This window comes from Phaenicophaeus curvirostris, chromosome 15, assembly GCF_032191515.1.
Source record: "Phaenicophaeus curvirostris isolate KB17595 chromosome 15, BPBGC_Pcur_1.0, whole genome shotgun sequence".
In the NCBI taxonomy this organism is placed as follows: Eukaryota; Metazoa; Chordata; class Aves; order Cuculiformes; family Cuculidae; genus Phaenicophaeus; species Phaenicophaeus curvirostris.
This window is the reverse complement of record NC_091406.1, coordinates 2,099,005-2,122,843: the sequence shown is the minus strand read 5'-3', so window position 1 is coordinate 2,122,843 and position 23,839 is coordinate 2,099,005. Positions and strand designations below refer to the sequence as shown.

The window sequence follows — 23,839 nt, the reverse complement described above, 5'->3', positions numbered from 1 at the left end:
CGTGTCTGGCATGCTGGTCCAGCCAGTCCCTGCAGCAGTGCCAGCCCATCCTTGTGACTGACCTTTCCCAACAAAGAAATCCTTAACACCGAAGCCTCCACTGAAATGCCACACTGGTTCAGAGCTGTAAGCGAAAGGAAGTTAGAAAAACAGAAGTTATGGCCTTTGTAGCCACCTCCAGCTCTGCCCTCCCACAGAGCCAAGGAAATACAGTTGGCAATTGCACCCAAAAACCCTGCATCAAAGGGAATTTTGAAAGAGAGATTGCAAATTCCAGCAGGAAAAAGAGGAAAGGAAAAACACTAAGTACTTTGCAAGCACATCCTAATAGCAGCATCAGCTGATCCAGCCACACAAACCCAGGAGCAAAAGCAGCCTGGACTGTTCTTTGTTAAACATACGTCAGATTTCTGAAGGTGGCACACAACGTCCCAAGTGTCCTACTCCAGATGCAGCTGAGGCCAGCCCAAAGGGCAACACCAACGAGAGGGGAGGGGACATCAGAGGACATGAAATCACAAAAGATGGTTCTGAGAAACAGTTCATTAAAATGATATGTATAAAATATGCAACTCTACCCACAACTGTCCTGAAAACGCGCATGAGCTGAATTCACAAGGTCCACCAAGAGCTTGGCTTTTGCTATGGATTTCGTGGGTGCAGCCATCCAACCCCAAAGCAAGGGGCAGCAGTGCTCCTGCTGCTAAACCAGAGAAATTCCAAAACCTCAAAATATAAAACCAAACCAGAGAAACTCCAAAAACCTACACAAGCCCCAAACCTGACATTTCTCCTCCTGCACAATGCAGAAACTCTCACATTAAAGAACAAAATAACCATGGAGTGCAGCCTACGTAAGTGCTTCTTGTCCTATCTCAACAGAAAGGACACTCACATCTTGCACATGTTGTAGAAGACAAATCTCATTAAGAGATTGATTTATAGGTTTGAAGGGAGAGGCAGACCAGAGCAGCAGGTCTGGAAGCAGCAGTGCAGCTCTGAATGCATGGATGAAGCAGAAGGACATAAAAATACAGCAAAAACGACACTCTCAAAGCAGCAAAGAGTGGAAGAGAAGAATGTCTGCTCGTATTTGTCCTTGGGCATCCTTGGAAAAAAGGATGGTTCTTGGGAAGGCTGTGGAGAAACTGGTGGATGTCAGGGGTAATGGATGAAACTCAGGGAGGTTGTGCAGAGGAGACAAAGAATGGAAATGGGGAGGAAGGAAGCAGAAGAGGACAAAGATGCTACAGCACCCATCGCTGCCCAAAGGTATCCCACAGGAAACCACCCAGCGGTGCTCTGCATGACACCAGGGGACAGGTATGTGGCCACAGGGACCCTCAATCTGGACCACTACAGACTTCCCAGGGAAGTTGTGGCTGCCCCATCCCTGGAGGTGTTCAAGGCCAGGTTGGATGGGGCTTAGAGCAATCTGATCCAGTGGGAGGTGTCCCTGGCCCATGGCAGGGGTGGGACTGGACGGGCTTTAAGGTCCCTTCCAACCTAAGTTATTCTATGATTCTATAACCAGAAAAACATTTGCCACGAAGGCACAGACCACATGAACTTACAAAATAGTCTTGACAGATGGACACAAGACATAAAAATAATATTTCTCCAGGTGTAAAAGAAGCTTCCCCATCATGTTTCATATTCATGTCTACTAAATATGTCCAGAAAATCCTGCGATGAGGGAGCTGACTAGAGGATGCAGCATCAGAAACCAAATTACTGAAGGAATCATGGCCTGCATGATTCTCCCAGTGTACAGCATCCATTACAAACTCAAATTAACACAAAGAAAATGGGCAATCAAGAAGCAAAAGTTACTCCTCACTCTTTATTTGATACTCCTTGATAGCAAAGTTTTTCATCAGCATTCCTAGGTCCCTGTGTGGATGTTCACAACCAATCGATCCAGTCCAGACACAGGAGAAGCATCAGCCTCCCAGGGAACAGGCTGTCCTACAGGCTGGATAAGCACATTTTCTGTCCTTGGTTTTACAGATTGTCAGTAACTTTAAACCATATTTGCTTTACTGAAGTCCCCTGAAACGCTGCCAGAAAAAGTATTATTCGGGAACAACACGGGGTTGATTTCCCTGAGTAAAAGCGCAGCGCAGCCCCACAGGGTCGGTGCACGCGGACGGCTGCTGCTTCCCCACCAAACCCACCACACTGCGACAGCGACCCAACCATCGCACCGCAACTACCAGCTCTCAAACTCCAAGCCTAACAACCCCCATTTTAAAGCACATATAGTTATCATTTAGTTTATCGCTTGAGGTTTTCCATTAAGAGGTTTGCACTGTTCTAAGCTGGAACCCTTGGAGTGTTAACCGCGATTCCACTTGGTAACCTCTGAGCTTGAGGAAATGCTCCCGCTCAGCCTCCATCACACCCAGGTGGTTTTGAAGGTAGCAATTTCCCTTTCTCGGATGACACAAAGTCTAGACTGTTAACCAGTTAACAAAACCACGTTTGCCTTTAGTTTAAAAATTCAAATAAACAAAATAGACAAACTAAAAAGACTACTTGGACAAAGAACTGATGAGGATCTCGGTCCTCTGACCCCTCTGTCAGCTCCCACTTACCCTCTTCCCTGACCACATCCTTTCATTCCCTTCAGTTCTGCCCAGATTTCTTCCTTCTAATTCCATTTGTACTCCCAGTCTTCAGATCCCCCCTATTTTGGGGCAGCCTTCCTCTTTACATTGCAATCCTGCGTACACTCCCCATACCTTCACGATTTCCTACAGACCAAACCCCTACCACAGAAGGGGAAAGCTTTGTCTGAGGAGCTTGGAGGGAACATTCAGGAACACCAGAACTCCAGACGCTGCCGAGCACTCTGCTGTTTATATCACACCACAAGTGGTCCTGGACTTGGGCGCAGGGAGCCGGCAGCATATCCAAACCTTTACGTACCCCACTCTTTGCTCCCATCTATCCTATTCATTCCATCTAAAAAAAAAAAAAAAATGCAAATCTCTCCAAGTTTAATTATTTAAATTTTCATTCTCTGCAGTTATTTCACAGAATTTTCATCAGCCCCTTTTTCCCCAAGGATTTCTATACATGAACTCTGTTTACGTCCACCTTTTACATGCAACCCACATTCCTGCTCCCGTTTAGAAACGTGTAAGTATAAAATACACTTAGAGCTGTGTTAATGGGAGAGGAGAAAGCTGCTCCTCTGAGAGGCACAAAGAGGCCACTTAGGTACCACAGAGGGTAAGATGAGCCCAGCCGAATTACCGATGCTGACATCACTCCTCAGCTAACTTAGTGCAAACACATTTCCTCCTTAAAGACCACAGATGCTCCACCACTGGCACAAAATATTTCTTCAGATTTTTAAGAGCAGCAACAATATATTTTTTGGGGGGTTGTTGTTTGTTTGCTTGGTTTTTTAAAGCCAACTGATGGATCAAATATTTTCCCAACGGATTCAGATAAAATCCTATAATCTCCAATAACATGATGCTAAGAAAAGCAGTGCCAATCCAACTGTACAAACTTCAGATCATTTTCCTTTCAAAAACATGCTGGGCTTGCTGACCATATTTATTTCAAAACATGTCTTAATCTATTAGCTATAGTACAGACTTACTCCAGTTATTATTGGTACAAGAGACATGAACCTCGAATATATAAGGACCAAGTTGATAACGTGCATGACAGCCACACAGCGCCCCAAAAACTATCCTTGTAGCATTCCTAAAATAAAACTTGTTTTCCAAAAAAAACCCCCCACACCACCACCAAACAAAACACAACAAAAAAACCATCTAAAATAATTAAAAATCCCTAGAGGCTGTTCTATGCCTCTGGCAGCCAAGAGCTTCTTGGTCTTCATGGTTCCTACAGTGTAGAAAATAAAATCCTCTCAAGCATTACGTTTCCTTAGTTACAATAAGGTGACACGAGGACAGAATTTTAAACTAAATTCTGGTGTTGCCTTAAACCACACATGTAATGCAATTTTAATTTGGTTTTCATATATCTAAATTATAGATTACCACTACGCCTTAACTCATGATAACGGTAAGCAGATGACACGCAAGCCTCTCTGCTTTGGAGAAGAAGTGGGGACTTCAGCTGTGAAAATTCACCTGTGACAAAATGTATTGGTATTGATTAGAGCTCCATAATATTGCCAAGATGGAACCTTAAGCTGCATTTTTTACAACCGTCTGCTAGTACAGGTCAACTCTCCTCTGATCTAGTCACTGTGGAACTTTTTTAAAATACAAGGGATGGTGCTTTGCTACTATGAAAACTTAACAGGAATGTTCAAAAAGACTCATTTTCAGCGTCAGAGTTCAAATTTTACTGTTTGCTCTCGCCGCTGAAAACTATTACGTACTACAACTAAAAAGAGCCTTGTCTAAATAATTACAGTGGAAAACAAACTGTGACAGCAACTTGTGAACCTCCAAGTTCTGCAAGGTGCTGAAGTTTCCACAAGTCATTAACTCACCAGCTGCTGTGTGGGGAGCGCGCACCCCGCAGCACTGCAGGGCACATGAAATTCCAAACCTCCATCGCGTTCCATCTCAGCTGAATAACTTATAAACTCTGACATACACCAATTGGTAAAATACCACGCTGATGATGGTCCCTCTTCACACGTCTCCAGGCTCCTCAGACTCCCCCATCACTACGGTGACACCAAGCGACCGTTGTCTCCGGGGATGTAACCAGTTGGGCTGTGCAGCACCAGTACCCCAACACCACAAACACCACTTGGCAACACATTTCCTCTCAGCTAAGAGCACATGGAGGCCCTCAGATCCCGTGCATGCCAAAAAACAAAGGAAAGCCAATCTTCCATCTACATTTTCTCTCTGCATTCATAAAGAAATGCATTCATGGAAGTGAGAGGAGCAAAACAGGGTGGAACCGAACTAGGCTGTAGCTGTAAGCAAAACTGTAACAAAGCAGGTTTAAAACAAACAAAGTCTCAGAGGAAATAAATGAACAGATAGGTGTTTATTTGCATATTAAGAATCAATTTCCCATAAAAACAATACTGCAGGAAAAGGCTTTTCTGTTAGGCAGTACGATGTGTACTTGCATTTAACATCAATATACACCAGAGCGTAAGAAAATCCAGCCTTTCTAGAGTAAATGGCCACACAGCTCTTATTTTTATCTTAATAAACTTTCAAACAAAAAGCACATTTAAATAGTCTTACAGAAAGTATGCTCCAAGTTGTTATTAAAAAAAACAGAGCTAAACTTTTAACTAAGAAAGATAAGCATTTTGTGGTTGGAGTACTCAGGGATCAGAGTATTGGATAACCAAGAGGGTGTGCTCCTACAGATCAAGGCAATCCTGTTGCAGGGGATGGAGGGGGGAAAAGATAAGAAAATTTGAAATAGGAGAGATCATAAACACCCTGAGGAGCTGGCCAAGTAACTCAAAAAAGTTGAGCTGAGCTCCAGTAACTCAAAAAAGAGGGCAACCCATGCAAAACAAAATTTGTAGGAGGGAAAGGAACCATTGGGAACCAGAACCAAGGTGCTAAAACAGTGATCTCCTGCTGCCTGCGCCTGACAAATTTGCATATCTGGGTGATGAGCTCCCACAGGTCCCACTTGGTGTGACAACAGAGTGCTCTGCACCACAGAATGACGGGCTGGAAGCTACAGGCATGGACAGAGAAAGATTGTAGGGAGATGCAAAACCAAGAGGAAGAGAAAGTTGTTGCCAAAACTGACTGAAAAAAGAAAGCAAAAAATCAGTTGCTCTGTGTGTCCTGAAAGCATTTACAATTCATACCACCAGGGCTATGTTCCATATAAGTTCATTAGCAAAGACAAGGATGACATCGAATCAAATCAAGGACACACTATCCAAGCTCTGTTTTTCTTCTGAGGAGCTGAAAATAAACCTTAATTGCATTACAGTTTCAACTCAAGATGTTGGAGATCGAACTGATGCCCCTTGGAACCAGAAGATGGTGTGACACTGATTTCCGTTAGGGATAACTAGAACTTGCATCACGCACCTGTGAGACAACAGCAGAAATAGGAACAAGACTGAAAAATTATTCCAAGTCTTCTGCTCAATCCAAACACAAACTTTTACAGCAAATGCATCTTGTGATTATACTTAGCGTTATTAGATTTTATCTAAGCAGCAGAACAAGAAGAACACAGAAGCCTAGAGAAAATAAATTACTGTCTACTATTGTAAGATAAGTTTAACACACACCTGGGATCTGAAATGAAACTGTTTTCCTTCAGGAACAAACATTTTAGAAGCTTAAATGTTAATTGAAAACCCCTTATTTTCTATAAAATGCACATTACCTCAAAAAGCATCCCTTTTTAAATATCCTCTACAGATACATTATCCAATTACTGTATTTTCCCCATCAGACCCTCCTGCTATACAAACAGGGGAACTGTATGCATTCTAGGCCCATGAAATTGTTAGGATACGCATAAAATTTCTAATACAGAACTGCATATATCTATGTCGTTAAGTTTAGAGCTCTCTTCCATGCTGACTTCATAATGCATCCATGTTTCAGAGTCTAATACCCCAAAGTACATTACAGACAATTTAACAGGCACTGGGAAAGTTCTGATCAGAATCATAGAGACAATCAAGATCTTGCTGAGGTACATTTGAAATATTTAACTTTTCTGCCTTGAAATATTGTGCTGGTATCAGAGGAATTCAGTTTGATTTAAGGTGAATGCCTCTTGCCCTTGCAAATACTGCCAGCCAGTGGAAGCCAACCTCCACAAGACCAATGGGAAGTCCTCAACCTTCCTTCATCTTCCTCCAGAGCGGCAGTGGAACAGCTTTGATAACTGTTCGCCGTGCTCCTTGCTGCTTATCACATCCACCCTGTTTGCTTAAGGGTGCCTGCATCCATTTATCTCCTCTCCTACAGTCCATCATTCCAGAAAGTGCATGATCCCCAGGGCAAAGACCATTTCTTAGGCTGTGCTTGAGACACAGGATCCCATCCCTGTTCTGGCACCTCCAGACACAGCTGATGGGAACCACCACCATCCTGCAGAGGAGAGGGCGATCTCTCTTGGACGGATTCAGCGTCCTGAGAAATAGCACTGACCTCTTACAGAGCCTGCACGGAAAGGCTCAGACAGCTCACCTTCAGGTGCACTGCAGAAATCCACGCTCCCAGTTCTCTCTCACTTTATCCTCTTTATGCAGGAGAATAGATCACATCAATTACTTTACAGACGGCTACTCTGTCTCTTTTCCTTTCAGAAGGCAGAAGCAACAGCGTCTCCAGGAGGTGCAGAGTGCACGCAGTGTGAATCGGTGCAGACACTCCTGATATTTAGGGAATGTCTTCCAGGAGGTGACAGAGCTCCTAAAGCCGGCTTCTCCTGCGGGTCAGGTCACACCACCACCACAAAACCCAACCTCGCTAACCTTCAGGAATACCCTCCTTTAATTACCTTCATGAAAGCTCACCTTTCTGATTAGTCATATTCAACATGACTTCATTTTGCTCTGATTGAATAGATGCGTCACTCCACTGTCACCTTCAGAACAGCTCTCATTACAACTGAGTCAACAGCTCATTTTCAGACTATTGTACTGTATCAGTTTAAAAATCAACTAATTAAAAAAATTCTGGGACAGATAACTATATAAATCTAAGAAATTCTGAATTTTTTCATTTGCTTTCTCAGCGATTAATCAGATATTCCCTGCTCTGTGGCATGAAATGGTTCTAGTTTCAGAACAGTCTCATAAAATAGTTGACGTTTTCAAGTAAAAGTTATAAACTTGCATATTGAAGATTCTGACATCAGTTCTTTTGCTATAATATGTATTATTATAAAATACCTGTCTTAGATATGGACTCCAAAGAAAAAAACAAAACGGAATAAACTTGGATATAATACAGCTCATCCATGTGTTCAATTCTATGCACGTTGCTCTTCAGAGTTGCAGAAGATCAATTTAAAAGTTTTGAGGGGCTTTGTGAGGTTTTGCATAAAGAGCTACAGGTGCTTTTCCTTTAGTGGTTTTAAATATAAAGAACGTTTAGCTAAAGATGGGAACGTAAAACCAGTTCATTGGTTTTCATCGGCTATTAAAAAAAAAAAAAAGAAAGAAAAAACCTAAACCTTTTCCTCTCCTGCATTTTAAACCGTTTCATTCATGGAGAGTCAATGAGTGAATAAATGGCGTGGCTGGTGGGGCAGCAATCCACTAGGAATCCTCCACAGAGCTGACACAGAGCACCAGAAACCTTTACCATTTCTTGATACAACTATTTTACCCCCACCAAAGCCTTATGTGAGCACGGGGTTTCTGTTCTGTGGCTCCTCGCTTTGGCCCAAACTCTATGGAAAGAGCAATCCCAGCCAAAGTACCAACGTGACTAAGCATTCCCAGTTTTTGAGCACTATTCCACATTCATATCTCCTTAATAAGGGGGGTGCAGGCAAGCCAAGCTTAAGTAAACTCATCCTTTCACATCTAAAGCCAACAGAGCAGGAAGGGAAGAAAGCGGAAGAGCTACACGTATGCCCGAGACGGGGATGATGACACAAAACAAGCCAGTGTTTGCCAGCAGGAACTCGAAGGCGAGGAGCTGCAACTACCTGGTTAAGGACTTGGAGCCTGTCTGCCCTTCAAGACAAGGAGTACCTCACAGCTCAGCTTCGCCTGATGAGAGGCTGGAGTCGGCACACGGGTAAGAGCCAAAACTCAGCCCCGTGTACCCCCATGGATTCACAAATTGATGTGGCAACTGCATAAGGAAACCCGAACACCCAGTGCTTTCACCCCCATACACTGTGAGCTCCATTTCCACTTAGCAGACAGGGAAACCCACCCTGCACAGGGACTCTGCACACCCACTGGGCTTCTCCCTGGTGCCTCTCCACCCCATCATCTCACATGGACTCCAAACTTTCCGGGACCAAAGTCAAGAACAAATTCCTTGCTCCAAAGCCAATGCTGTCTCTCCTGATGGATTTTGCCCACTGCCTCCATACCCTGCCAGCTTGCACACGCAAGAAAGTTGCAGAGTCTTTATTCTAGCCCATATGAGCTGCAATATAAATACAGAACTGTAATAAATAATAATGAATATAAGCCTGGCCTCAAGTTTAGAAGGCAATTCCTGCATCTTAGGTAACTACTTCTTGGCAGTAGCATTAAAAAAATACCAGCAACTCAGCTAATTTTCTGACCACGCGCAGCAAATAAGAAGAGTCCGACAAATACTGTGTTTCTTAATTCCTTTAAAGGCGTTTATCTCAATAAGCAGGTTTCCTCGAACGTTCTAGATTTCATTACCTCTTTAAAAAGTAACACCTTTCCCTCCCCAGTTTCACAAAAAAACTGCATCTTTAGGCACACAAAATTATTTTGTGTCCTTTAAAGCTAAGTGCAATTAGACAGATCGGCTAAATAATTAACCGACCCGACAACACTGCACAAAGGAAACAAGCAGCACAGCTTCATACAGCTTGAAAATTAGAACATCTGGGTCTGTATAGCAATATCGTCAAGCTAGCAATACATGCAAGCAGTCATAAAAATATCACACTTGAAGAATACTTGCCTCGTGTATTACTAGGCTAAAGAGCAAGCTTTACACGTTTCATAAGCAAATGGCATTTTTAGACTGCCTGTTAATTCATAAGCTATTCATATATAAAACAAATCCGGTGATTTCAAGGTCCCCCCTGCCCATTTAGAAATGATGCCCCAGGAACGGTCCGTGCCCAGCCAAGAGCCGAGCACTTCAGCCGAGAAGCACTCGGGGCTGGAGAAGTGAACGCTGAGGAGCAGCACGGCTGCTGCTACCGGTCAGAAATGCAGCACAGACAAATTCATACTTACTTTGGAGGCCCACGGCTGCAGACAGTTGGCGTAACATCGAACAAGGAAAGCCATTTCTTAGGCTAGGGGGAAAAAAGTTTCCTTTCTTAAATAAAAGCCACAGGAGAAAAATACAGAGTAAAATCCCCTCTGGATTCTCTTTGAAAATCATAAACCAAAGCAGCAAATGTATATGTATGCAACTTCTCAGGCTTGAATTTCACACTGAATTCAGTTACAGCTTCCACTAGATCAGAGTAGTTTTCAGTATTGCAGGGAGTTAGCAGCAGCAGCAGCAATTCCTATAAAAATGTTCCACTTTTAACAAGCACGTAAATTCAAATCAAAATGTTTCTTAGCTCTTCAAACACAAATACCCATATGCTCCCCCAGGCGAGAGGCATGCACCCAAAAAGTGCTCCAAAAATCAAATTAATTCTGAAATGGATTAGAACTGCAGCTTAAAGCAACAATACATTAAAAGGTGAGATATGAATTCTTCCAATTCCTTTTTTTCTCTTCTCTAAAATGCATTCACGAGTGGCTTATCTTCGGGTCCACTTTTCAGAAACTTCACATTCATCTTGTGGCTGAAATTTTGCAAAGGTTCTTCAGCATCTCAGGCAATTCACGAATCCCACACCCTGGATATTAAAGTTTCTTCATTATACTCCTGTCCATCATGACAGCAAAAATGGAATTAGCGTCCAGATCGTAGCTCCAGGATATCTAACAGGTTTGCACTGTGTATTAAAAGCCTCTGCAATACAAACCCTTTTCTCTTTTGCACCCCCCTCCTCCTCCTTTTTTTAATGCAGTTTACAACTCTGCAGTGTTGCTTAGTATTCTAATGCATCAGTCGGATCCCTCGGTTAATCCACGCCTAGCTTTTCCAATTAAAACATTTCTGTAATGCACAACCAAGCAGTACTTCCATCACTACAGCAAGGCTGAGTGCCGGAGTCCTAATTCCTACTATCTTTGCTTGCTTCTCAGCAGCTCCCTCAGGAGAAGCTCCCATCGATTGGATGCTCCGCAGCAAGATGAAATATCTAATAAGGAGGAAAGAGAGTGGGAGGGGAACCGAGCTAAAAGGATGACATCACCTGTATAGAAAGCCTTTAGAAGCTGCATTAGATCAATTGGCTACTGTATCTGCAGATGCAGCCAACAGAGCATCTTTATTGACCTAATATAAACACACATATCGGTACAACTGCTCAGCAAAACAACCCTGCTCCACATTATATATTATATTATTTTATAATGCATATACTGCAACTTTGAATATTATTTTAAATATGGGGGTTTTTTAATTTAATTAATCTCATGTGTCTACTAACACTTCCAACTGCATCTGGGTGGACTGTTGCTGATTTTTGCATCCAAATACAGAAATAAATAAAATAAATATCTGCATCCACATGCATGCACACACATACACCCAGAATCAGTTCACAATACAGTAATTTCTGCTTTTATGGATGTCTGGCACACAGAGCCTGAAGATTTTTATCTCAGCCCATGCATTCACTTCGTAGATTTACATCTAGGATGCAAAGTAAATTTCTTATTGACAGGGGATGTTTACCATTCTCATAATTTAATGGTTTTGAAACCATGTTAAAAGTTTTGGTGGGTGGGGTTCCCCCCCTCCCCCAAACAAAATCAATTCCATTTATAAACAAAATTGCCTTATTGCTGCAGGACTCAATTTAGTTTCATGATTTCTTTTTGCAGCTAAAACCTGAAATACTTGCAAGCAGCTTTGTCTCTTGGAGGGCAGCCCAGCACGCCGGAGAGCTGCTCGGAGGAAGCACCTATGAGATCCCTCACCTCTGAGCTGGGACTGCTTGCAGTTCCTAGAAGGCAAATGACTTCTGCTACCACAGAAGGATGAAAGCATGGAAAAGCACGGGAGGGGGACAGAGGGTGCCGGCTCTGTCAAAGCCGTTATTCAGTATCTGGATCACTTACTTCATCTGCAAGAAGGGGCACTCACTGTTTCCATTCTCCTCTCTTTGGAAAGAATTTTCATCGCCATGTATGTCATTATTCCCAGTTCATATTAAGTTTAAGGGTGATTCTCCAAAGCCAAGGTAGCTCTTGATGGCCACACTTTCCGTACAGAAGAGGAGATTCCCAGAGTGGTCTGGGGGCACCGAGGGCCAAAAATCCCTTATTCTTCTTTAATCAGGCAGTTTGAGGCAATCCACAGAGAGCTCTTTCATCTATTATGCCAAGGGGCATCAGGGAGAAGATTCTTGAATTTTGGAAACCAAGTTACACCAACAGAACAGTCTACCCCACCTCAAACCAACAGCTCCTTCCAGCTGTCATCCAGAAGTTGAGGTCTTCCTGGCATATAAACCCACATTACAACCCAAATGGTGCCTTAACTAAGAAAAAACCTTCCCCTAGCACCTTCCCAAACTGTATTAAAAGAAAAGAAATCAGCATCGATATCTGCATTTACTTGACTTCTACCAGACAACAAAAAACTGTAGACGTAACCAGGCTTCATAAATATTACTGGGTTTAATTTTTATTCAAACATAAAGGAAAATAAACAAACTTCATTCCTACACTGGCAAAATTTGCAAACCTAGGCTCTGTTCAATTTTTAAAAGCCAAAAGAATGGTAGATAATGACTTCAGATTTTAAATGCATCACACCAGCGAGAGAGGGCTGCTTCTTTTACTGCTCCTTCAATATGGAACAATAGGCTGGATACGTCAGCTTCACCTTACATCCAACTGTATTGCATCTTTCCTAATAATGCATAAAATCATACTCAGAAGCATCTCAACCGTCCAATACAACGCCCCACGGATAAATCCTGAGCAGCAATGAACAGCCAGACACTTCTATGCAGCGTTACCTGTCTCAGGGTTATCACCATCACAATTTATACCAGAAGAGAAAAGAAAACCCGCACAGCTGAAGGAAACCTCTCCCTGCCTGCGTGCACACTGATAGCAGACAAACTCCCTCCCTCGGCTACTCGGGCAGATATCCATCTCCCAACCGCATTTCCAACCCGCCGCATTGTGCCTGAAATCCGATCCACTCAAGATTTTGGCATGGATGCCATATTTTACAACTCCTGTAAACACGAGCTCAATAATGGGAACAAAATCCTATTTCCTTCTAGTTTTGCCTTTAAGTGCGGATGACATCATCGCCCTGCCCGTCCCGCCAATGAGCGCGGTGGCAGCGGGGCTCCCGGGGGGCTGCAGCCAGCTCCGCGCAGCCCCGAGCGGGGGGAAAACCTGACCCACTTCCACGCCCCAGCGCAGCCCCCCACTCACAGCTGTTTGGGTTGGGGGGCTTAACGCCTGCATTTCTGCAGCTCCCTGCGGCACAACGGGCTGCGAGTTGTTAGAAATCAGCTGGTTAACGGCAAATCTCGAAAACTAGAGCAGCTCAGAGATGAAATAAAATCCGATACAAAGGCTGCTCCATAGCAATTGTATTCAAAATACTTGTGGAGAGCTGCAGCATCAGGCAGAAGGACAAACAGCACATCGCCGGTCTCATTTTAAGCCGGATTCCAAGTTTTCAACACATTTTAAAGAAAATACCTCTTCTGTCCACAACCTCCGAATTAAAGGTGGTCTTTGTTTCTTAACATTGATTTATTTCCATGCTGCGAACATCACTCCATACGCTTCTATGCATCGTTCCCTTTCTCCTCCCATAGAATCATAGAATCACCAGGTTGGAAGAGACCCACCAGATCATCGAGTCCAACCATTCCTATCAAATACTAACCCACGTCCCTCAGCACCTCGTCCACCCGTCCCTCAAACCCCTCCAGGGAAGGGGACTCAACCCCCTCCCTGGGCAGCCTCTGCCAGTGCCCAATGACCCTTTCTGCTATCTGAATCCTCCTGACTGTTAAATAAATCTGCATGTTCTAATTGTCTAACACGATGAAGTCACTGAAAAATGGGAAGTTTTGAAAAGGAGAGCAAGGCCCTTCATAATTTAAGCACACATTTAGTTAAGCAGGATTAGAGCCTTCCCTTCTTTCTGAGCTGAAGTTCAGCAGCAGCAGAAAGCACTCCCAGCTGACAGCGGACAGCCCCACCGGCAGCACGACTCTTCCCTGATCAATCAGAGCAAGAAAAGCCCATTGTGTGGCACCGGCGGGGAGGATGAGCGCTGGTCTCAAAGCCATCATGGCACTGGCTGACAAACAGAAGCCACCAGTGTGCAGAGGGGCCTGGGTCGGACATCTGGGCTTGCGGGCTGCTATCCTTTTGTCCTCCGAGCCAGGTGACCGCTGGCACATCAGACCCTGCCACGAGCAGGGACCTTCCTTCGCTCCCCGCCTTGTGAGCACAGTACCCAGGGTAGCCACATGCCGACAGCGAGCCTGCCGTGGGGGCTGGGGAAGAGGACCAGCTGCTTGGAAAGCAATCCGTCATTTCACACACTCAGGCAGAGATGTTTCAGGCTAAAATAATTCATTTTAATGCCGTTTTGTGAGTGGGAATTACCAAACACAGCGGCATAATGCAGAAATATTTTAGCACTTAGGGCACCTGCATCAAGAGGTTATTTCAATGTATTTGAGGAGTTCAGATCTTTTTGGAGAGGCAGGTGCCGGGGCACACGAGGTGCGGGTCCGCAGAGCCAACTGCAGCACTGGATGCAGCCCCTGCTACAGCAGCGCAGCTTGTTTGGTTCAGTGTCACTGGCAGGCTGCTCCGATTTCTCCCCGCCATTTAACTTCATCTTAAATGAATCACTGCGCTTCCTGAGCAAGGTTAGACCCTTGTCAGGGCTTCTCAGGAATTCCAGCTTAAAGGAAAAAAGAACAGAAAAATACAGCTCTCCGCCCTGTTCCTGACCCTTTTAGGACACGGGGAGAGCAGCACTGCAGGCTCCCATTCCCCTCCAGGGTGACATTACATGCTGCATCTGCATCCTTCCGTACATCGCCTTCCACGGTAGCACTTACTAACAGGCTGTAGAAAAATTCTACCCAAAGATCTGTAGGACTCGTAAGTAGTATAAAAACAAATCCATCCTAAGGGAAGGAGCGAGGGAGAGCGGGAGGGAGCGGGAGAGGGAGGGCAGAGACTGTCATCATCCCTGAAGTGATGTAAGCTTCTAAATATAGCACCAGCAATACAGAAGGAACAATAAGAAGGCTCCACGGATTCAATTTCTCCCGTTGCTTTCACGTTACCCCAACCATCTCTTTTCAGCACTTGTGTTAAGCACGGAAAGGTCATCTCCTATTTGCAGCAATTCAGATTGATATGGCTCATAATACTTGCTTAAATATGTTTATAGATGACAGCTCTCTCCTGCAGATCTGTCTGTCTGTGCACACTCTGCAGAGTCGGGCAGCAGCATGATCAGCATCGCAAACAGGGACAACACCGGCAGAGGGGGAAGCCTCCTCTGCTACTGACTCAAACAAAAAGTTAATTTCTAAAGTCTGATTCATATCAGGCTCCTCCCTTCCTTCCTGACACCTCATTTCAGCAAGGGGTGGGGAAGTTTGGGAAGGTATGCAACCCAAAAAATCCCTGGTGCTGAGAAGGGGATAGCAACCCCAGAAGGGTCAGTTCGTGCAACTGAATCCAGAGATACCGAAAGGATGAAATCTCTAGAAAACCCACAGCAAAATTTCCCAAACACGTTCAGAATTTTTGCTCACTATAACGTTGCTAGGATTGAGCCTCAAAGCTGACATCACATCTCAAACCTAACACAGGCCTGATCGTGATTCTCACGGCTGCCACCTGCCCAGGAACCCAGCCAGCTTCTGCATTTGGAAACTGCCAAGCCCATCAACCTATATATTCATTTTCATCCCCCAAAAGTGAATGTAAAAGCCAATACAAAATGCCAGTTTCTTCCACTCTTGTTTATAAAAACTGTCTCTGAAGTTAAAACATGCAGATTATTCCAAAGACAAGGTTCTAGCACACCTCTTGCACAAGAAAGGCCTCTGACCAAATGACCCTGACAATAACACATTCACTCCACAGACAAGGCTAGAAATCATTAAAATGCCACTTCCAATATTTCTTCCATAACTCTTCTTGAGGATTAACACCAACCTGGAAGCCTGAAAGCAGGGAGGGGGAAGGGATCCGACTCTCCCTACCAAATCTCAAAGCTTCCCACCAGGCAAGGAGATTTGAACAGTGACCTTTTGTTCAGCAGTGGCCAGGGCGTCCAGCCTGAAGGGTGTGTGCAACAAGGATCACCTCGGGCACAGCATCTCATGAACGTATTCTCCCCACAAACAGACCTGTGTCCACAGGCACCACGCTGCTTTTCCACGTGCAGAGTCTGCGCAGACAGTCTTGCCTGAGCTCCCACATAATCCCACACGCAGGAATCTCAGCATCCCTGAACCCGGGCAGGGACCAGCCAGGTGTAGCACAGCCTGCGCTCGGCAGCAGCATCAACAGGAGACAATGAAGCGGGTAACGCACTGGCAAGAGTGATCCCAAGGGGTTTATTAGACAGGTAACAATGGCACAGGGCACAGATTCCCTATTCTGCAATGCTGGGAAGCACAGCACAGACCCCAGAGCAACTCTGCAGGGCTTCCCCCATCAGATGAAGCATTGCAGCGTGGCCATTTCCAAACCTGCTCATTTTCTGGTCTGCTCCAGCACTTACAGCCTTTAAAAATGGGAAGCTGAGTGCACTCCTGGAAATTTTTCCCCAGCATCATCTGGACTCCCCCACCCCCTACACCAAAGGCAAACAGCAGCGAAAGCCCAGGTATTCTCACCGGACCTGAGAAACCGATCTCAACAGCCAAAGCGAGGGCCGTACCTCCACTCCACAATGACAAACCACGACTGTTAACCAGTTGTTAAGGAAACAGGATCGAAATCACAGTGACAATACAAGCCCTGTGGCTACGTTACCTCAAACTAAAACATAATCAGAGAAGAACAAAAACTTTCATGTTCAGTGATAGAAAGCAATTCTGACTTGCAAGAACCAAGTATCAACAAGGAATTCAGCTGCACTAATTGTCCCGTGTAGCCAGAGGCTTCATTTAATCAAATATTTCAAGTATTTCATCTGTCAAATATACCCCCATTAAGAAATTTTCCACATATCAAATGTGAAATTACAAATGCCGTTAAATGTCATTAGATAGCAATCAGTTCTATGCCAAAACCAGAGATATTCTTCGAGCTATTCTCTCGTACAGATAGCAGTTTCCATGCCAAGTTTTTCAAGGAAAACAGGGCATCCAAATGCTCGTGTTATGCACTGACATTTTGTGATGGTGATTTTAACTGAAAATTGCTGAGGCTATCATGGAATCATGGACTGGTTCGGGCTGGAAGGGACCTTAAAGCCCATCCAGTCCCAGCCCCTGCCAAGAGCAGGGACACTTCCCACGGGATCAGGGGCTCCAAACCCCATCCAACCTGGCCTTGAACATCTCCAGGGATGGGGCATCACCAACTTTTCTGGGCAACTTGGGCCAGGGCCTCCCCATCCTCACAGGAAAATATTTCTTCCCAAGATCTCATCTCAATCTCCCCTCTTTCAGCTTAAACCGTTCCCCCTTATCCTACCCTTGCATTTCCTGATCAAGATCCCCTCCCCAGTTCTGGAGCCTCTTTCCATACTGGAAGCTGCTCTAAAGTCTCCCCAGAGTCTTCTTTTATCCAGGCTGAGAATATTCTCAATCCCTAACTTGGTCCAGACTGAGTTGATGAGAATTCCCATATTCTAAATCAGAAAACCATTTTGACTTGAATGCAAACCTGAAGCAACCATTATCACAGTCCTTTAAAGAAGTCCTTCAACGGTACATGATGTTCCACCCAACAACTCAAACTTACAACCCTTCAGGCTAAAATACAACACGAACCCTTGCACGATTCCCTCTTTCAAAGGCACGATAAACCTAAATCCAAGGGAAAGGTTGAGTTGGCTACAAACAAGAATACAACCAGGCTGCTACCCCTCAGTACAGCATATTGAACAGAAACAGCCCAGATGGAAGACAGGAAATAAAAAACAGATCCACGCACGCTACCGTCTCTCTGCATGCGGGCGACCAGCTTGCTGGCTACTACCCTGTCGGTTCTCCACAAGAAGCCACTCAATATGACATTTCAAGAGACTGAGACAATAACGTTAGAGGAAAAATGATCTGACAAAGAACTGCAATTCTTACATAAAACACTCTGAAGTCCCCCAAAAGACCAAAGCGCCTTTTCTTGGGTGCCAGGAGCTGGTTTTTACCATCAGCCACCTGGGTGCCACAACGATAAGCAGTGGGCACAATCCTTACATATCAGTCTCCATCTAGTTTGCATAAAAGGCTGCTAATAAAGAATTAATGACTTTGGAACTGCCACCCAACCCCTCAGGGCCCATCAAAACAGAGATTAACTCTCTGAACATGTTACATAAAATATTTTCTCAGGCATTTTCCAAGGAACTGAGTTAATTTCCACCATGGGGTAAATTTGTCTACGCAGGGAAAGGAGGAGGAAGAAATAGAAAACTGATTATTGTGTGGAGAGCATGTTTATAATGATCTGAATTTTTACTTCTTGTGCATATGAATCTGAAAAGTATCTATAATTTTTGGAAGGTGGTCCTGCCACAAAGTGCCAAGGAGCAACAACAGGCACACGCTACATCCCTCCCGCAGCACAGCCAGCACCAGCTTAGGCCAAGGGCTGAGCAATTCTCTGCTTCAATCCCAGTTAACAGAGTGGGATGGTTTCCTTACAAAGGACAGACTGTGCTCAGGATCCGTTTCCAAAGCGTTCCAGGATTCCTGCTGAAAGTGCTCAGTTGTAAAAACACTGATGTCTTTGCATTGTGAGTAGGAAGTAAGTGTAAAAACATCCCTGAGTTTGACTTATCACACAAGCGCGCAGCTCAGATGTGTGGAGCACAGGGGGTACAGGGCTGATGAGCACCCCAGCTTTCACCAGCACCTGGGCCAGGAGCACCTGTACAGGATAAGGAGCTTGTCTAACTGAGACAGAGAAAGGTTTAAAAACAAGTTTTTGAGGCAAAAGAGCAGAAAATGACAGTGTAAGCAGTGGTAGGGAAAAAGACAAAAAAAAATAGGGGAAGAACTTGTTTAAAGCAGCTGGCAGATCCGCACATGTCCATGTGGCAGAGATTAGTTGCTGCTTCAGCTGTACAAAAGGTGAAAGATGAAGTCCCGAAGGAAGGCCGGTAACAGCGCTGCTAGCAATCCCAGCAGCTCCCTAACAGCAAGTCCATATCTTGTTCCAGAACCCCAGCTGGCAGAGCAGGATGATGTGTGTCCACCCTGCAGGAGAAGGATGCCGCATCCCAACACGGTGCCATCCCCCATCACCACGGGCTCCCCCACAGTCAACGGGAAGGGCCGTACGCTACCGCCAGAGCCAGATTTAAGTGAATACAGGTCCTCACTTTAAAATAAATCCTCCCTGGTTTCAGTTTGACATAGTTTCATTTGTGCATCACTCTTAGAAACTGTTAAGCAGCTGCATGTCATCTCCAAACGAGGCGATTCCTGTAATTCACCGTTCATATCTAATCTGCCTGTCAAGTACATAAAATATGCAGGCCAAACTCCCAAATATAAAGTTTTGAATAACTACAACCACTTTCAGTACAGATAACCTGGGGGCTACATGTTGCATATGCTTTTATTTTTAAAAAATAAAATTTTAATCTGAAAAACACAGATTTTAACCAAAGGGCAGCATTTTGACCTGAGAGAATGGCAGGAAGATGCACCAGGGGAGGGTTAGGTTGGACATTAGGAAAAGGTTCTTCACGCAGAGGGTGGTGGGGCACTGGAACAGCTCCCAGGGAAAGTCACAGTGCCAAGCCTGATGGTATTCCAGCATCATTTGGTCAACACCCTCAGGCACATGGGGTGAATGTTCAGGTGTCCTTTGAAGGGACAGGAGTTGGACTCAATGACCCCTGCGGGCCCCTCCCACGTCAGGACATTCTATGATTCTATGATTTTCAAGAAGTATTTTCTTATTTTATGCACAGCCTATCCAAGTCATTAATCTTTGCTCAGGGATGGTTTAGTAGTGGACAGGTGCAGCTGGACTCAACGATCTCAAAGGTCTTTTCCAACCAAACGAGTCTAAGATTCTTGGAAACTGCAGATGCTCCTTAATTAGTTTGAGAGGCACCAGTGGTCTATGGAAATTCCTAGGAAGAATTTGGACACACGGCACTCTTGGAGAACTGGTGTTTTGTTAACGACCACCACAACCAGTGACAGACTTTCAAGGAGTCCTTGACAGAACTCTGCTAAAAAAACAGACAGGCAGAAGCCAGATGTAAAGTAAAAGATGAGCCAAGGGGAATTTGGCAGTTTTCCCCTTGCTTTCCACAGCAAAAGGCAGTCACCTCGCTGGGTGAGTTCAAGATGCGGAGCACAGGACTCTGCACTTGGCACCAGCAGGACCCAACCAGGGGTTGTTCCCAGCTCCAGGGAAGTCGACAGCTCCAATATCAACTTCTAGGTCATTCCCAGCCTCGTCTTCCACCCCCAAATACCAGTGTGGCAGTCCAACAGGAATTTTCCTTTTCAGAAAGCCAGGGGCTCCAGCCACACGTGTTCCCCTCCCCTCCTGCACCGTCAGTGCTGGGAGCCGCGGGTGCACCTACACATTGCAGCTGGCTCTGCTGGGACACAGGCCACAACAAACCCCAAGTCGTCTGCTCAGGAAGTGAAGGCACTGCAGCCGCAGCTTCTTTTTGGCCGCAGAAGCAAGAAAAACACTCAAAATGGCAGGAGTCCAACAGCGCTGCCAAGGAGTGGCTGCGCAGAGGGGCTTTTCCAGAGGGGCCGTCCAGCCAACGGAGGCTCCTGCACACACTGCAGCCCTCAGGCACATCTGCCCTGCGAGCTGGGATCCCACCAAGGCCACACAGAATTTGAGATTAGAGCAGAGAAAATCCTCATGCTGTAAAAAAAGCCTTAGGAAGGATAAATTTGCATTATCTCTGCATCACACAACACCTCCAGCAAGCTATCAATGACATCAAGTTCCATACCCACTAAGCACGCAGCAAGAATCATGGATTTCAGCAAGATCCACGTTTTTGTCTAGTTAATAAATCTAAAATTCTCTCAAGCATCTTTTAAAAGCATCAGAAAGAGGAAGTGTGGACACAGACCCATTAAAAAGCAACGAACTGCAAAAAGAATCATCCTCCAGCTCTAAACAGGTGATTCTAGCCACTCACAGATCAGTCCCAGACTCACTAAAATTCACCGATATTCCAGATAAACAGATGCCACCGATGCTGCATCCAAGCTTAACAAAGGCAGCTGCAGGCGTGCTGTAAGCCGGCTTTAGTTCTTTTAGATCAATAAAAGGTACCATTTCAGCAAATCTACCTGGTAGCTAAAAATAGATTATAAAAAACCCATAGTGTTTTATAGCATTTAAAAGAGAAGGCTTAGCGATGGTAAAGAACCTAATGGGTTTGATCCAGTATATTGAAATGTGACTTAACGTTCTAAATTGTGAGATACCCCATGCCAGCTCCAGCCCCTGACAGGATTACATTAAGTAATGATCAAAGAACAAGAAACTTGCCACTCAAGCAGTCTTCAGTGACAGACTTCTCTGAAGATAAATGCTTCTACAAGGCTCCGGGAAAATTTTTACATGATGCAAGTATTAAGATACTGTCTGTAAAACTTAATATACTAATAAATCTTTTAAACCTCATCATCCTCTTACAGGAATTTAGAAAAAAAAGTAAATTAGCATCTCTGAGAAAGGGGATTACTGCTGGAAGTTTGGTCCTGATTTATTTATTCTGTCCTGCAAGGAACTAACAATTGAAAAAACTCAAACTGTTGTCACAACCCCATGGGAACAGGCGTTACATCACATACGCTACTTTCTGAAATATAAAATCCTTCATTTGAAAATAAATCAGAGAGAAGAGAAAAAAAATACAGGTAGGTAATAAATTAGTAAAAAGCTTATACAAATGACAAAATGTTTGAGCTTACGGGTTTGATAGCCATGTTGAAATTTGTACCAAATTGTTAAACCCCACTTGGTTTTGACCACTGCAAGAAAGGCGAGTGCAAAACTTACTAAGGTGGGTTTTTTTAAATTGTGAAGATAAATAAATAAATGAACCATTTATTTTCCAATTGCTTGTTCCAAAACTAAAACAGCAATTTAACTTTTACAAAGCATCAGAACTACCAGTAAACACTTTCCCCTACATCACAGAATCACAGAATCACAGAATAACCAGGTTGGAAGAGACCCACCGGATCACCGAGTCCAACCGTTCCTACCAAACACTAAACCATATCCCTCAGCACCTCGTCCACCCGTGCCTTAAACACCTCCAGGGAAGGTGACTCAACCACCTCCCTGGGCAGCCTGTTCCAGTGCCCAATGACCCTTTCTGTAAAGAATTTTTTCCTAACGTCTAGCCTAAACCTCCCCTGTCGGAGCTTGAGGCCATTCCCTCTTGTCCTGTCCCCTGTCACTTGGGAGAAGAGGCCAGCACCCTCCTCTCTACAACGTCCTTTCAGGTAGTTGTAGAGAGCAATGAGGTCACCCCTCAGCCTCCTCTTCTCCAGGCTAAACAACCCCAGCTCTCTCAGCCGCTCCTCATAAGGCCTGTTCTCCAGCCCTTTCACCAGCTTTGTTGCTCTTCTCTGGACTCTCTCCAGAGCCTCAACATCCTTCTTGTGGTGAGGGGCCCAGAACTGAACACAGGATTCGAGGAGCGGTCTCACCAGTGCCGAGTACAGAGGGAGGATAACCTCCCTGGACCTGCTGGTCACGCCGTTTCTGATACAAGCCAAGATGCCATTGGCCTTCTTGGCCACCTGGGCACACTGCTGGCTCATATTCAGTCGGCTGTCAACCAACACCCCCAGGTCCCTCTCCTCCAGGCAGCTTTCTAGACAGACTTCTCCCAGTCTGTAGCACTGCATAGGGTTGTTGTGCCCCAAGTGCAGGACCCGGCATTTGGCCTTGTTAAACCTCATGCCATTGGACTCTGCCCAGCGGTCCAGCCTGTTCAGATCCCTTTGCAGAGCCTCCCGACCCTCCAGCAGATCGACACTTCCACCCAGCTTAGTGTCATCCGCAAACTTGCTAAGGGTGCATTCGATGCCTTCATCCAGGTCATTGATGAAGACATTGAACAGGGCTGGACCCAGCACTGAGCCCTGGGGAACCCCACTTGTCACTGGCCTCCAGCTGGATTTCACACCATTTACCACCACTCTCTGGGCCCGGCCATCCAACCAGTTTTCCACCCAGGAGAGTGTGCGCCTGTCCAGCCCAGAGGCTGACAGTTTCTCAAGCAGAACGCTGTGAGAAACTGTGTCAAAGGCTTTGCTGAAGTCCAGGAAGACCACATCCACAGCCTTTCCCTCATCCAGTAGCCGGGTCACTTTGTCATAGAAGGCGATCAGGTTAGTCTGGCAAGACCTGCCTTTTGTGAACCCATGTTGACTGGGCCTGATCACCCGGTTCTCTTGCATGTGCTTCATGATAGCACTCAAGATCACCTGTTCCATGACTTTCCCTGGCACTGAGGTCAGACTGACAGGCCTGTAGTTTCCTGGGTCCTCCCTGCGGCCCTTTTTGTAGATGGGCACAACATCAGCCAGCCTCCAGTCCAGTGGGACTTCCCCAGTCTTCCAGGACTGTTGGAAGATGATGGAAAGGGGTTTGGCCAGCACATCCGCCAGCTCCTTCAGTACCCTAGGGTGAATCCCGTCCGGCCCCATAGACTTGTGACTGTCCAGTCGGGCTAGCAAGGCTCTGACCACCTCCTCTTGGATCATCGGAGCCTCATTTTGCTCCTCTAGCTCCTGGGTTTGTACACAGGCGGAACAACCCTCCTTACGACTAAAGACTGAGGCAAAGAAGGCATTAAGTACCTCAGCCTTTTCCTCATCCCCTGTTACTGTTGTCCCTTCTGTGTCCAATAGGGACTGTATGGTCTCCCTAGTCCGCCTTTTA

The 23,839-nt window shown here is 45.2% G+C and overlaps 1 protein-coding gene across 8 annotated transcripts in view; it reads right to left on the bottom strand.

Annotated features, from left to right (window-relative positions):
* The window catches only part of RAPGEF6 (Rap guanine nucleotide exchange factor 6), a 123,935-nt gene that overhangs the window by 53,480 nt on the left and 46,616 nt on the right, over positions 1–23,839 (bottom strand). The window contains exon 1 of one of the 8 annotated variants that reach the window (XM_069869362.1): positions 9,860–9,921. The exons of the other annotated variants lie outside the window; for them this stretch is intronic. Coding sequence (XP_069725463.1) covers positions 9,860–9,913 — 54 coding nt within the window. The 5' untranslated portion in view covers positions 9,914–9,921. Of the gene's footprint in view, positions 1–9,859; positions 9,922–23,839 lie in introns of those variants that run through there. 8 annotated transcript variants of the gene reach the window in all.